This window comes from Buceros rhinoceros, unplaced genomic scaffold, assembly GCF_000710305.1.
Source record: "Buceros rhinoceros silvestris isolate BGI_N320 unplaced genomic scaffold, ASM71030v1 scaffold2087, whole genome shotgun sequence".
NCBI lineage: Eukaryota > Metazoa > Chordata > Aves > Bucerotiformes > Bucerotidae > Buceros > Buceros rhinoceros.
This window is the reverse complement of record NW_010420242.1, coordinates 26877-41801: the sequence shown is the minus strand read 5'-3', so window position 1 is coordinate 41801 and position 14925 is coordinate 26877. Positions and strand designations below refer to the sequence as shown.

Sequence of the window (14925 nt, the reverse complement as noted above, 5' to 3'; positions counted from 1 at the left end):
AAAAAAAAAAAAAAAGAGTAAAAAAAAAGATACTTATATTAACAAATCGAATGAATTGGATATCATGTAACATGAGAAAGCAACCGTATCTGCTCCACAATTTGAGCTAGAAAACAAACCAGAAAAGCACTTTACAGAATGTGTATATTAATAAAGATTAGTATTTTCTTACACATCTTCCACTCGAACTCTCTGGTAGTCAGAAAGAATGGCTCCCACGGATACACCCTCCACACCTTCTTTGCCCTGAAAAATAGACATCGAATATTACTAACAGCAGTATACGCTGCAGAGGTTCAGTGCCTGTACCAGCTGAATCAAGGTAGAACTAATCTTTCTGCCTGTGCCCAGCACAGGGAACTGAATGGTCTGGAATGCAGGTCTCGCACAGAGGAGAGTATCCCAGCTGACCTCCTCCATGGTTGTGATGCTAAGCCACTAATTTACTCCACTCAAGTACTGATCTACAGAAGAAATGACTAAGGTAACTGGAAAATACTAGATTTAATGGCTTATCCTAAAGTTTTCCTGACATCCTGAAAATTACTTCCAGCTCCTCACTGTCACTGTGGTGTTAGCTATGTCCCCCTACAAACAAGCATCAGCAACACACAATCACAACGATTAATTAAACTGTTAGCAATTGTCACAATACGCAGCACGAGAGGGTGTGAGATTACTGCTTTTATCCTAACACCAGGAAAAGAAATCTCGCAGGCAATTTACTCAACATCACCTTTTAAAAATTCTGCTGTAAAAAAGGGTATTCCAAGATACATTTTCTCTGTTTCATTTCAATTTCCCAAGCCCATAGTACTTTATTTTTTCTTGTAACATTTGAAAATGCACATTCTTACTATACTTCAGGAGCTCCTGCATCTTTAGGTTGCTTGAGTCCCAATCAACATGCTGAATTTTTCTCTTCCTAAAGAAAGGGGCTTTGCCCCAGCTAGACTGTAGTTAAAGTTGTTTTCCTCTTTTAACCAATGCTGACCATAACCACACAGCACGACTTACCTTTGGGGACATGCTCAGTTGGACAGCAATCCTGTCGAGTGAGCAGCAAGATTTTACCACAACATTTTCAACTATATATCCAGATATTAATTTCAAAGTCAAATCAGTCTTCACCTGCCATGGTACTGAATTTAAAATTCATTTCCAGTTTCTTATCAATAAAATGATACAGATGGTGTTTTATTCGTTATTTTAGTGTAGGTAAATCTCCTGCTTTGTGTCTGTCTGGAATATTCTTTCCTCAATCTATTTTCTTCTTCTTCCTTATGTTAATTCTCACCTCATATTTGTGCAACCAAATTCCTGAGTTATTCATACTCATCTATATTCCTGATTTAGGAGTCACTGTATTTATCAAATTTCCTAGCTACAGTAACCTGAAAATTATATCATTGTTCAATTTACACACTTCTACATCTCTTTAACGGATATATCATTTAATACAAAACGTAATGCCAAATCATACAGCATTCAGGTTGATACTTCTCACATATCCAGAAGTAACAGTACTGATAAAAAATAATTTTAGCTTATCTGTCACTTGTTCACTATCCTCTGCCCTTATTATCACTATTATTACTATTACCCAGACACTATTACTTCTGCTTCTCTTTGAGCTTTCTGTGCAACAGTGTTTCAGAGCTCTTTTCAGAATAAAGATAAATCACACATATTTCAATTTACTCAGCTCACCCATCTAGAATTACATTTCTTAAAAAGTTTAAAAATGTAAATAAGAGTTTTCTTTAAATAAATTTGATAAAACAGTCCACGAAACCTTCTTGGATCTCAAAGTAAACCTAATTTTGATATGCAGTTTACCCATACTGCTACAATTGCACCTAAGTGCAATTCAAACTTCTTTTTAGAAAGATTATAAAGTTGCATAACATTCTCGGAAAACATGGCAAGTAAGTATTCTAATCCTGAATCCTAGGAACTCTCAAGATCAGCCTATGGTAAAGGAACTTATAAAACCATTATAATCTTAAAGGTTACAGAACTTCTATTACACAACGGTTGGAACAATGGCCCAAACTTGAAGTTTAAATATCATGTAGATTACTCATATCAGAGTTATACATACCTATAACATTTAAAGGGTGGAGGTGCATGTGTATGAAAGCATATATATATATACACACTCACGCAAGCACATAAGTATGCATATAAATACATACGAATATATATGTATATGCATATATAAGTACATATGTATACAACATACCTTGAAATTAGCAATCAAAGAACAGAAGATTGTCATTGGCTGCTTGCTTACAAGCTACATTAAATCTGATTTAAATAATCATACACAAGATGCCCTGCATGTATTCTGTTTTATTTCCTTTGATAATACGTAAGTTTTAATCGTCTTTTGAAACAGCAGTACATCATGTCATTTTCAGTTGTGGTTAGCATTCACGTTTAAAGACTTTTGACAGGGAACTATTCACCGCCATCACTTTTCATTTAGTTCTTCTAGTGGTAAAGAGCACATACAAACTTCCATCACTGTCCAGACAGCAGCTTCCACAAGGAGAAACATCAATATACTTAACACTTGCTTTGAAAGGGGAGAACTAGTTAATATATTTACATACCATGAAATGGAATAAATTCAATCCCCCTACTCTGCATGGCTCAACAAAGCAAGGTTGAAATGGCACAAATTCAAGATATAAGAAGATTTGAAGGGAAGAAGGATGGAGTATGAGGTGGAACAGAAAAACCTACAGTCTAAAAACCTTCATAAATTCCTCAGCTGGACAAAGTTGCCATAAAGTTATATAATAGAAAACAGCACAAAAAAATGTTAAAAGAAAGTTAATATGGAAAGGGGGGGCGGTTATCTTGGGTTGGATTTTTTTTTTCTATGTTTAAGGAAAACATCACATCCTGTTAATCTAAGATTATTTAAACAATGCAAAACTTTACTAATACATTGCTAGTGCAACAGGTTAGACTAAAGTAAAAATAAATTCCTTCTCTGGAACATCTGGATAGTACAGAAAGTGCTTACACTCAGTACAGCCACTCAGCATACTCTGTCACAAAGTATTACATCACTAAGTATGTAATGCATATACAAAAACGGAGGCTAAACACAGATGCATACAGATGCTAACAACTTTTTATTTTCTATATGACTTTTAAAAACTTGTTTTTCCCCTTTAACACTACCAAAATTACTAATTTCAAATGGCAGGTATAAAAATCAACTTTTAAAAAGCATCTAAATAATACAGACTTTGTAGCAGCAATATACAGCTTTTTATGTACGTAATTATTAGCTACGTTTTAACTGTGAGTGAAATTATGTCATTATTAATGCCTTGTTAAAACCATTAATTGATTCATGTTGATAACATCCACAAAGAATAATCTTCATGAACAATTGTGTTAGAACAGCAAATCGATCTTTGCAACTGTAACAGTTCTAAAACGTACAATGGATGTTGAAAGCTTCATAACTTTAAAGTTATATATATTTTTAAACAGTTTAATGAATATCCCAATTCAGAATTGCTGCTCTCTGTGTATACTAAATTACTGTTAGCTGTATTTTCTATCAGAAAATATCCTAAAAAAGGAAACAGTTTTGTGAAAGCTCCAAAACTCAATGCCACGAGTATATTTGCTGTTATGCAGTTTTTAAGGTGGCTCTGCAATACCCATGTACATACTGACATACGGCCCACAGCTGAAGTAAAATATGAACAGCAACACTCATACTGTAGTACAAGTAACACACTGGGATTTAAATTTTGCCTTTTTTTTTTATTTCAGAGACTGAACTTCAATTTAGGAAGAGTGACGGTAATTTGCGGAAACGTCTGTGTATGCATTGTAGCATACAATACTGGCAGTATTCTACTAGTAAGTAAAATATTCATTGCAGTAGTATTAGTACAGAAGTTTTCTTTAATTTCATGTTTTAATGTCTTTACTGACCCTCTCACAGTTCAGCAAAAAGAAAATTAGTGCTAATGTTTTCAATTTAATTAGTATATTACATGCGCTGTAATTATTCCTGGGAAATATTATATTAATGAATGTAAAAGTTAGCTGTAAATTACCTCGGAGTTATTATCAATTTCCCAAGTTACTGCTCCTTAAGATAACTCTCTCCCTATGGTCCTTCCGGTAATTTTTCTTTGCCTGATAAACACGATGATTAAACAGCACATAGTGCAAACCTTCGATACTTTTTAAATTAAATCCATGCCCAGCCTAAGGGCTGTGTCTGATTTCAACTAAATGTGTCAGTTAATCAGATAAAAAATTATCAGCAGCTCAAAGAAACAGCAGCCTTAGGCTTCATCAGTGCCGGAGAAAGCCGAACAAAATAAGACATACAGACAATATCACATTATGAGTAAAGGTTACTGCTAAACATATCACTGCACAGAACTATTCACCACTTTAATAGTATCTGTCTTAAATGAAATAATGCATACAATGCCAAAATAATACCACAGGAAGAAAAGGGAAGTGCTAGACCTGTACCTATATATGCCTGTTCACGCGTATTGCAAGAAAATGTGAACACCATCAGAAAAATGCAGAATATCTCTAAAAATTGAGTATTTAGAACAGATCTATGTAAGTATAAATAGCTGAAGAATGGTTAAACTAGGTTTAATTTTTAACATTTGCTTCAGAGCTTTGCCACAATAGAATTCATTTTATGACCAAGATACAAAAGAGATTATCTCCAAATGAAATTGTCTTTCCAATTAATATCCTCCTTGAAGCTTGCAAGAGTAACAGAAAATTGTTACACAAGCTTCAATTAAAGCTTCAGGTCATTTGTGTCTAAATAATGATTATCAGTCGCTTGCAAAATTTCAAATTGAAACACAACGCATGCGCAGGTGTGTGATTGAGAATGTATACATTAGTAACAGGACCTTCAGGCTTCTGCAATTATTTGAGTGGAAATTCTTATATTAGTTTTGCCTTCTAACTTGTGAAGCATCCTAAGATCACTGATTCTACTGATTCCAAAAAGAGTATGTGGCTTTTCTAAGCTTTGATACGTCTGTCAGAGGCAGCTCAAGTAATCCAAGGCAGTATGGAATCTGCCGGAGACGCGCGGATATAGGAACTCTGCCGCCATTTGGCAAGGTTCTGCAGACGAGCTCTGAATTCCATAGTTTTTGCAGTTGACATCATCTGGGACTTTCCTGTCCTCCACTTAGAAACCTCAAAGCAAGTATACCTCATGCCTTCATTCCCTGGGATGAAGTAGTTCTAAACGATGGGAGGAAATCAATTTAATACAGATTCACGTGCAATCCCTGTGTGAACACTCTCATTAAGAACTTCAGTAGCCTTCGTGGGCTCAGTCTAACTCACTTTAAAAGTGAATTACTTTTGAAGAGCAGTATCTATACAAGGCTATAACACCATGTAGCTAATCCACTAAAAAAGCTAATCGGACGCATTCTTATCAATGCCCTGCACAGGGCACAGAGACACACCACCACCTTTAAGCATAACTGATGGTTTAACTTCACGAGTTTTACAAATGCAATTGTTAAAATACTGCATGCATACACACACACAAAATCTATTAATTCAGTGTAGGGGGGTATTCATCAGCTCTCGGCCACAGTTTTCTCATATCGAATGACAATCTCATAATAACCACATTTAATTAGAATGCGATCTTCTTGCTACCTGGAAGCGTCAAAGAGCCAGGGAGGACATTTGTATGCACACACCACTGCAAAAGAAAAAGGAGAGAGAGCGAAAGAGACAGAAATACCATTCTCCAAGTCAAATATCAAACAAAAGTCTATTGAAATACTGCAGTTCAAAAGGTTAGAAGTACATTCTAAATAGCAGAAACAGAAAAGCAGGAAAATCTTCCACTATAGCCATACAACACACCATAAATGCAGATTTTTCTGATTTACTGATTCTCCACTTCGATGCATTTACAGAGTGAACAATTAGTCTTAGGAATTGCAAAACACTAATTAATGAACGGAGGTTTTTTATGTTATCTTTTATATTAATTATTTTTCATAGAATACAAGCCAGTTGAGATATCTTATTAGTTAACGCACTATTTCCCAAGATATTTTTTCTAAATTATTTAATTGAGACCAACTGATTCACTTTTGCCAATAAAAAGTAAGTCATGCTAAGAACAATGCATTTAGTACAATTTAATATAGTTACTTATACCTATCAAAAACACAGAATACTGAAATCAAAATCAAAGACTTATCCACTATTGCAAAGGTTACATGGGGACTTTTCGAAAGAACTCCAAGTTTTTCTTATCATAGTGATATATAATATCACTATCATTATTCTTATAATAATGATACAAGTCAACTGAGCACACAAGGAGACAGGGAGACAAGAGTCCGCAGCTGAACACCAAAAAAACTCTAATTAAAATGGCATTTTATGCAGACAACTGATTTCACATAAATGTCTCCTTCACCTTTGGGACTTCCAACTCTTAAATGTTCAAATAATTAGAGAGCAAACTTGCCTGCATACACTTCTTTCAGGGAATCTCACTTAGGAAATTACCTCAACAAACACTGATTACTTAATTTGGTAACCAAATTTAGGATGAATAGTCAACTCCAGATTGAATAAAAGACATTACGTTGTAACAACAAGATGCCAGCAAACAACTAGAGAACAGCCGAGTAACCATACCTGTTTCTGCTCCCATGCTGGATTGGATATGAGAAGTGTTGGTGATTCTCAGTGTAACTATTTTGCTATCATGAACAATCATATCAACTGCTATAATATGAAAGGCATAGCAAATTTACAAACACTTCTGACACATTTATCTACAAGCAGTAGTCAACCACTGTGATTTAAATTTAAAAACTAGGTTTTTAAGATACCGACATAGACAACTGTGTGTGGCTTCTTCAGAATGAAAAAAGAACGAAACCAAAAAGTCTTCGTCTTCTGAAGGCAGGTGCTGGCTATATTATTGTGTGCCAGATCAAAGCCTTGCTGAAGACAAACCACAGACTAAATCAAGAAAAAGAAAGTCAAAGGAACATTAGTTTGTGTGTTTCTAGTCAAGAGAAGATTCATGACTGAGGTGATGCAATTCAGTCCGCTTGTATCACGCTCTCTGAGTTCAGACAAGGCAGAGTTTCACTCTTGGATTTCCTTTCTTAAATAGTATCCTTAACAAACCCTAAGAGCCAAAAGACAGTCTTGATAAACTAAGTTCTTGAACATACACACAAGGTGGTTTTGGTTTGGTTTTTTTTTCTTTGCTCTGCATTAGCTTTTAACCACAGAGCCTCCATGCAGACCAGTTTCCAGATGCTAATGGCAATCTGCCCTCCACAATGACCAACAAGGCACAGAGCCAGTACAGCATCTACAAAACAAACTGTGAAAAGACTCCACAGCTTGCTCTGGTTACCTGAGGTAGGCAGTCCCGTTTGGAGAACTCAACTCATTAACGGAATTCCACTAAGGGATGCTAGTCCAACAAAAACTCATACAAGAATTAATTGCCTAGCCTCATTTCTTTCTATATGAGTGCTGTCAAAGCCATGTCACTTAATGACCTGTTTCAGAACGCATGCTGGCAAGGACTGAGGCACATAAGTAACTTCACTCCTATCACTAATTCTGTGAGCAAACAGTTCTCTTTGCACAAGTAAAACTGTAGGCATGACAGGAAAAGATTATGAGTTTTCTTTCTGTTGTCTTCTTACCACATGCAACAGAACAAGGCTCAGAACCACGGAAGAAAAAGTCTTAAATAGAAATAAGTATTTCATCTATTAGAAACAAATCTTCTATTCCTCCCCTACATTTCCTTGTAAAGAATATAACTTACTGAGAGCAAAGAAATTTAAAAAAAAAAAAATTTCTAACATTAACTCCTATATGCCGTGAGGCAACATTACAGTATTTACCTGCTCATTTTAACACATTCTAAACCATGTAAGAATTCAGATGAAATAAGTCAATTTTATTGTCACTAACAAGTATGACAGGTAGGTATGTTTATGTACACTTAGACAACTTGTTCTCCCTTGTGCTACAGCTGAGAACACCTTTCAAAACTGCACTTCCTGGTTTTTAAGAATATGGCAATTTTCTTACATCTTTTTATGACTTAATCTCCAAAGAACTGTATGAAATCTTTACCTCTTAGAGAATAGCTTTTCATAATACTAAATGTTCAGAGCTTTTTAACTTCCAGTATTCATAAGAAAGAGCTACCAAAAGTATTTATAAATCATAGGCCATCAAGATTTAACTGTCAAATTTAGTATTACAGCAACTAGCCTTGAAGAAATAGCATCTGGAGCATACCGTACCAGAGCAAAATACCACATTCTGTAAGAAGAAATGAATTTTCACTTAAGGTTGACCAAGGCATAAAATTATTCAATGCATTACTTGAAAAGTCATGCAAACATTGTCAAAAGGGTTCACTTCTTGTCCAAAATGTTGATCTCATTCAATAATTAGAGTACTTGAATAAAAAGTATCTAATATGATAGACTTCTGTAAAGCCTTTGACATGTTCCCCCATAACACCCTTCTCTCTAAATTGGAGATATGGATTTGAGAGGTGGACTTTTCACTGGATAAGAAATTGGTTGGATGGTTGCATGAAGACGGTAGTGATCAACAGCTCAATGTCCAGATGGAGATCGGTGACAAGTGGTGTCCCTCAGGGGTCCATACTGGGACCAGTGCTGTTTAATATCTTCTTCAGTGACAAAGACAGGAGGATCCTTATTGCAGCCTTTCCATACTTAAAGGGAGTTTACGAGAAACATGAAGGACAGTCCTTCTAGCACAGCCTGTTGCAACACAACAAGGGGGGTTGATTTAGACTAAATATAAGGAAGAAATTTTTTGTAAGTGTGATGAAGCACTGGTACAGTTTGTCCAGAGAGGTGGTAGATGCCCCATCCCTGGAAATTTTCAAGGTCGGGCTGGATGGGGCTCTGAGCAACCTGATCGAGTTGAAGATGTCCCTGCTTACTGCGGGGGGGTTGGACTAGATGACCTTTAAATGGCCCTTCCAATCCAAAACATTCTATATTCTACAATACTCATCCACAGCTGTCACCAGGAAACCACCCTGTTCTGTAAACATGAAAGTATTTAATCTTTTCTGCATGAAACACTGTCACTTGTTCTGCTACATCTGCATATTTGATTGCAAATTGTATCATTCTGTAATAATTTCTTCAGAATTTCATACACACATTTGCAAATTATGAAATCACAAAGTTTCTATTACTTCTATGAGCAGACCAACTTGGAATGGACTCTGAAGGACCGCATACAAAATCTTATACCAGATCTCTAATCCATATTCCAAATTTCTTTTTATTTTTCCAGTGACAACATATTTTAGGTTAATTCTCAGAAATATTCTCATCATCTGCACTGCCAATAATCAGCTCTTCTGATCTTGTCATCACTCCTCCTTGCGTAAAAGCAGAACACAGGACCTTCTAAACCATTAAGGTGGAGGAAAACAGTCTGTTTGGAACACAGGTCTAAAAGAAAGGCCTCTTTCTTTTTGGACTTGGAACAGAAACCTCATGAACCACCCTCTAATTTTCAACATAATTTTTGTTACTTCTCCAAAAGTCAACAGGGTTTGAAAGTTCTCTAAACTGTTAGGAATCTCTATAATGCAACACCAGAAATGTGTTCCATCCCATCAAGTTAGTACGTTTAGGTTCTTTACCTTTTTTTGTCTAAATATCACTGATCCTGGAAATTGTTACATACAAATTATAACAAAACATCACTGAATGAAACTGAATTAAATAAAGGCAAGCTCACAATTCTACAGCCTATACAAAGTTAAAGTAATCCTGATGAAATATTCCTTAAAACACAAAACCATCACTTCTTACAATGGTATACATTTTCTGCTAATTTTAGTACAATACTCTTCAGATTAAAGCATTTACACAGTCCTTTTTGCTCAGTCATTACTGTTCCAAAACTCTGCACTGGAATTCGCATATTAAGAATTCATGGATTTAAACACCTCGAGCAAAATAAAGAGAATTCTGCACACACTTTGTGAAAACACTGTTATTTACAGCCATCATCTATGAGATCATTTACACTTATTGATGAAAACACTGCAACAAAGTTTTTCCCAGATTTTAGTGAAGCACAACATACCCCACTGTGATCTTCAGGTTTGATTCTCTTTGTGCCTTCTTTAAAGTGACTTTTTGGAAAAAAAGACAAGGTCACCCAGCATTCCTAAAGGATAACAATGACTCCAAGTCCTGAAAACGTTTCAAAACAGTATCAAAATGCACTGTCTGACAAGCTTTAAAAATAAACATAAAAATAATTTGGTAGACATACTGAGCACTGCTCTGTACCTCTTTGAGTACCTCTTTGAGGTTGGTAGAATGAACACATGACATGCTCCAAAAAATCACTGTCAATGAAAGAAGAGCAGTAATAGCAGATGCATGAATAAATTTGGCATCCAGTTTACATCATGGCTTCTTTCTTTTAGCACTTTAATTAAAAAACCAGTCTCCCAGAACGGTCTATACTAGGAACCATCCAAACTAAGGCTGGTAACAAACCTGGTCATCTGGTTGAGCAGTTACTATGCTTTCAGGTCAGTTTTCAATAATTTCTAAAATGTTGATTTACTGACAATTTATCCGAACTGTTAACGCCTGCCAGAGTCTGACAACTTAGAGTTGTCATTACTGGTTTCACTGTATTAAAGAACAGCATAGAATTAAGATTGGATTAATTTTACCTTCTTGTTTCCTAATGCATAGACCATGTAATATTTCCCAGCTGGCAATGTTTCTGCAACATGGCAGCAGTTCACTTATCCAAAGCCTCATCTCCTATAACAGACTTTATGTGATCCATAAAATAAGCCACTCATTTTAATTACAAGACGTGGGGCTATTTCCCACTGACAGATCCTCATTTCCTTTCCAGAACATTGCCTTTTAATTTCTAAATCACTTGTGTATCACTGTAACTAACAAGTATTCTGGGAATACAGCCCTGCCTGGGTGTTCTAGATCAAAGCAACACCAACCATTTCTTCTAATAGAACAGAAGTAGACCAAGTAGTCTAAAAAATCCTAAACAGAGCAGAGAAGCACCAATTAAGGCCTGCACACAAAGTAGAGCTCAGAGAGATGAAGAATACTATCTTTTTACTAAAAGAGTGCACATGTAGTTGAAGGAGGGCAAATGGGCTGGATTACAGAGCAATTCAATCCAGCCTGATTTTCCTGCTGCAGCCTTGAACAGGGAAAGTTCCCATTCCCTGTCACACAGATCACGCATAAAAGGGCAAGAGGATCAGGATAATCAAAATCATCAGTGATGGAGTTCACTTAGCCCTAAAGGGTATCCAATGTCTCAAAGCAGGTCCACGTTTTTGCTTAAGTCTATGCAAAAAAATCAGTTCAATTCATGGAAAGTAAATATTTAGCTATTTTGTAATTGTTCATCAAAGGAAACAATGAAAAATATCACAGAGCATAATATCAGATTGCAGGAAAATGTTTCCACTACTTCTGTGATACAGGTACAACTGCTGCATTCCACGCAACTTAGAATGAAAAATTAAATCTCTGGCAAGTGTCACACATATGAAAAATAAATGGACCATTTGCTAATGCAAATTCTGATATGTAAATCAAAATTATCACCCACTTCTGTCCAATCATTAACAACTAGTTTTTCAGTTGTGGAAAATCCTGCCATGAACCCAAAGACTATGGACCAGGAAAAAAATGCTGCAAATGTGACCCTACTAGGAAGCCACATAAAGATTCTGTATTCCTTGGGCAGGTCTAAATACAAGTCCATAAGATGCTGCCTGGATTTCACACTGGGCCTTTGTTGAGTTTAAATCAAACAAACACACACCCCAAACCTGTCCAGACCCAATAGCTAAGCAGTAACTTTACGTCTCCTTGCAGTGTACTGATGCTGGACTACATGATTTGTTCTCACTGGAACATTTGTTTTCACTGGTGGAAAACTAGTAACTTCACTGCAGTTCTGGTATACAGCCGTTAGAAAAGTATGTCTCTAGGACACACAAAGTCATAACGGAATGAACTGGAATGTCAAGCAACAACTGTTCAGGGGTGGATCAACTTTCATCTCCCACAACAACAGTATTTTATTGAAAAATATTGATTTCTTTATTCTGCAACATATGGACTGTATTTAAATGTAGTACGGTTTGCAAAAAACCCTTTTCCTTTAATATGCTTTAAATCACAATTACAGAAATACCACATTTTAAAATATAACCTTAAAATAATTTACAAAAATTTAATAAAGACTGCAGTTTCAATAGCAGTAGCTTTAATTTAGTAATATAAATACATAACAGACAGACATAAACCTTCAGTTACAAGAACAGGTATCTGAGTAACTTATCATCTCACAGAAGAATTGTGGCCAGGGCCAATGCAAGTCCCTTGAGGTCTGACACCAGCAATTTACAAAGGACAGACACCCACTGGAGGCTTTTTGTCATTTCGGGGAAGTATCTTAAGGCATCCTGCTGTGTTTGAAGACCCCACCTGAACCGTGTCCCTAAAATGATTAAACCCAAGCATATACATTTATGCTTTTATCTTCTGATTGTCAAGATCTGGCAGGTTCAATGGCTTAAATTTTCTTTCCACAATAGCCAATCCATCCAGCGCTAACCAAGATAAAAATCTGCCTTTAAATAGAACTGTTGAACATTAAACCTACCATAATATAGTTCAAAATATGAACTAAGTGCAGGTAAAACTATGTGCTTGTACAGCACACAAAGAATGAATACGTTCAAAAACCTTCTCTATTATATACTAGAATTAAACAGCAATCATTTTGTTACTTAAAACTCCGTTCAGCTCACCTGTATTAATTCATTCCTAATACAAACCAGTTTGATCCGTACTAAACACAAGGACTTTGTGCGTATAGATGGCTCTGATAAATCGGGATGTGTTAAGTTTTTGCACATTTTGGTCACCTTATTCTCTCAACTACAAAACAAATTTGTGGATATTAAAAATACTTCCTTAAAGATACTAATACTTCCTTAAAAGAGAAAGAAGAAAATGAGTATTAATAGTGTGAAACCACCTAGTGAAAGTTGAAATCTATCTGAATATAAAAATATGTGCTACAATTATTCATTAAATTCAATTAAAGGTTTCAACTAATCACAACTCTGAAGATAAAAGTATTTATTAAAAAGCACTGAGTATAATATGATTAATTGATTAACCTTTTAGCTGCAGAAGTATCGCTCTCAAGTAATGGAGAGGAAGAGACTGATACACTTAAGAAAACAACTTCTTTATGCAACACACAATGAATACCCGATCACAGATGGAAAAGGACTTCACTGTTCCTCAAATCGATCTTATAAAAAAAACAACTTTTCATTTTTATTTCAAAGGTTTTAGAACCCCTTCTTGTATTTTCTGTCCTAAGAAAAGGCCAACTGTAAAAGCTGACCCACGAGGGTGACCTGACACGCCAGCTGCAGGACAGTGCACACAGAGGCACTCTGCATGATGCACTGCAGGACTCCGCACAACGAGCTGGAAAAACCTGCTTGTGATTTCACTCTTCGCCCATCCTTTGCATTTGCAACATGATTTAATTTGATCTCCCATCTTTAATAAGCTTTAAAAGTGTAGCGTTCTGATAAAAAAGGAGCATTTCCATCATTCTACGTTAACAATGCATCTTGCATGAACTTCTTCCGAGGACTGATACTAAAAATTTCTGACTTTAAACACCAAGAAATCACATCGCTAGAAACATTAATATGCACCTTTTCTTAAGCGCATTTTTTTGAAAGGGTGTTTAGAAATTCAGATTGAGAGGATTATTTGATTTCCAATTTACTTATCTTGGAATGTTTTCTTTCTTTTTTTCTTTTTAACTCTATAAAGGTGCCATGTATTTTTATCCCCTCTAAATTCTGCAGTCTGAATTTTACTAATACCTCATCTTTAACAAAGAATATGCAGATAGTCTTGGGTTTTCAGATCTCTTTGATTTTGAGGTATGTTTTAGGAGCGGGATACAAAAGACACTCCTTAATCTTTTTAGTATCAGAACGAAATATCTTTTGAATCAAGATAAAATCACTACATCATGAATGTTAATATTCTGTGAAAAATAATATCATATGACTAGAAAAGACCATCCCTTTAGGGAGAAATATTGTGTTAAAGTGGATTATTCTCTTAGTAATGTAATGGAGAGGCATTCCACCTAGTCCCAGAAGAAAAATCAAAATATGCATTTAAATGGAAATATTGTGAAATGGATAGGACAAAAAAAAGCACCTCAGAACTGTACGGAACCACACACATACATATACACACAGAAAACCACTCATACAACACTTTATTAATACAATGTTTTTCTATTTAATTCTATACATCTATATTTATGTATATAATTTTACATTTTAAAAGATCAGTTTGTAGTTCTAGGCTTATTTTGCAAATATCAAAATGAGGTCAAACTCACACAGACTGGTTTTGGCCACAGTTTCAAATAATATATACAACTCAGCCCTATGTAAAAAGTTGGGACTATTCTTTCTTAATTTTCCACACATTTTGTGCCAGACCATATTCTAAACAGCTTTTACAAAGTGATAATGTTTCACTGACAGTGTTTTGTGTACTTCACATAAAATTAAATCTCAGACAAACCTTGAGAAAAAGAAAGCAGAAAGCTAAGCAATACAGCATGTTGCTCTTTTTGACCCACAAACGATTATCAGTTATTCCAGAACTCATGACAGTTTTCTCAAGTCCTTAAGGAGTCTGACACCATTGGTATAGCTTTTAACACTGCATTTATGTTTATATTACAATACAATAAAAC

At 35.4% G+C, this 14925-nt stretch overlaps 1 protein-coding gene across 1 annotated transcript in view; it reads right to left on the bottom strand.

Annotated features, from left to right (window-relative positions):
• The window catches only part of DPH6 (diphthamine biosynthesis 6), a gene marked incomplete at its 5' end in the record, with an annotated part of 60496 nt that overhangs the window by 22103 nt on the left and 23468 nt on the right, over positions 1–14925 (bottom strand). The window contains one exon of the mRNA XM_010139219.1: positions 173–246. Within this exon, the coding sequence (XP_010137521.1) occupies positions 173–246 (74 nt within the window). The remainder of the gene's footprint in view (positions 1–172; positions 247–14925) is intronic.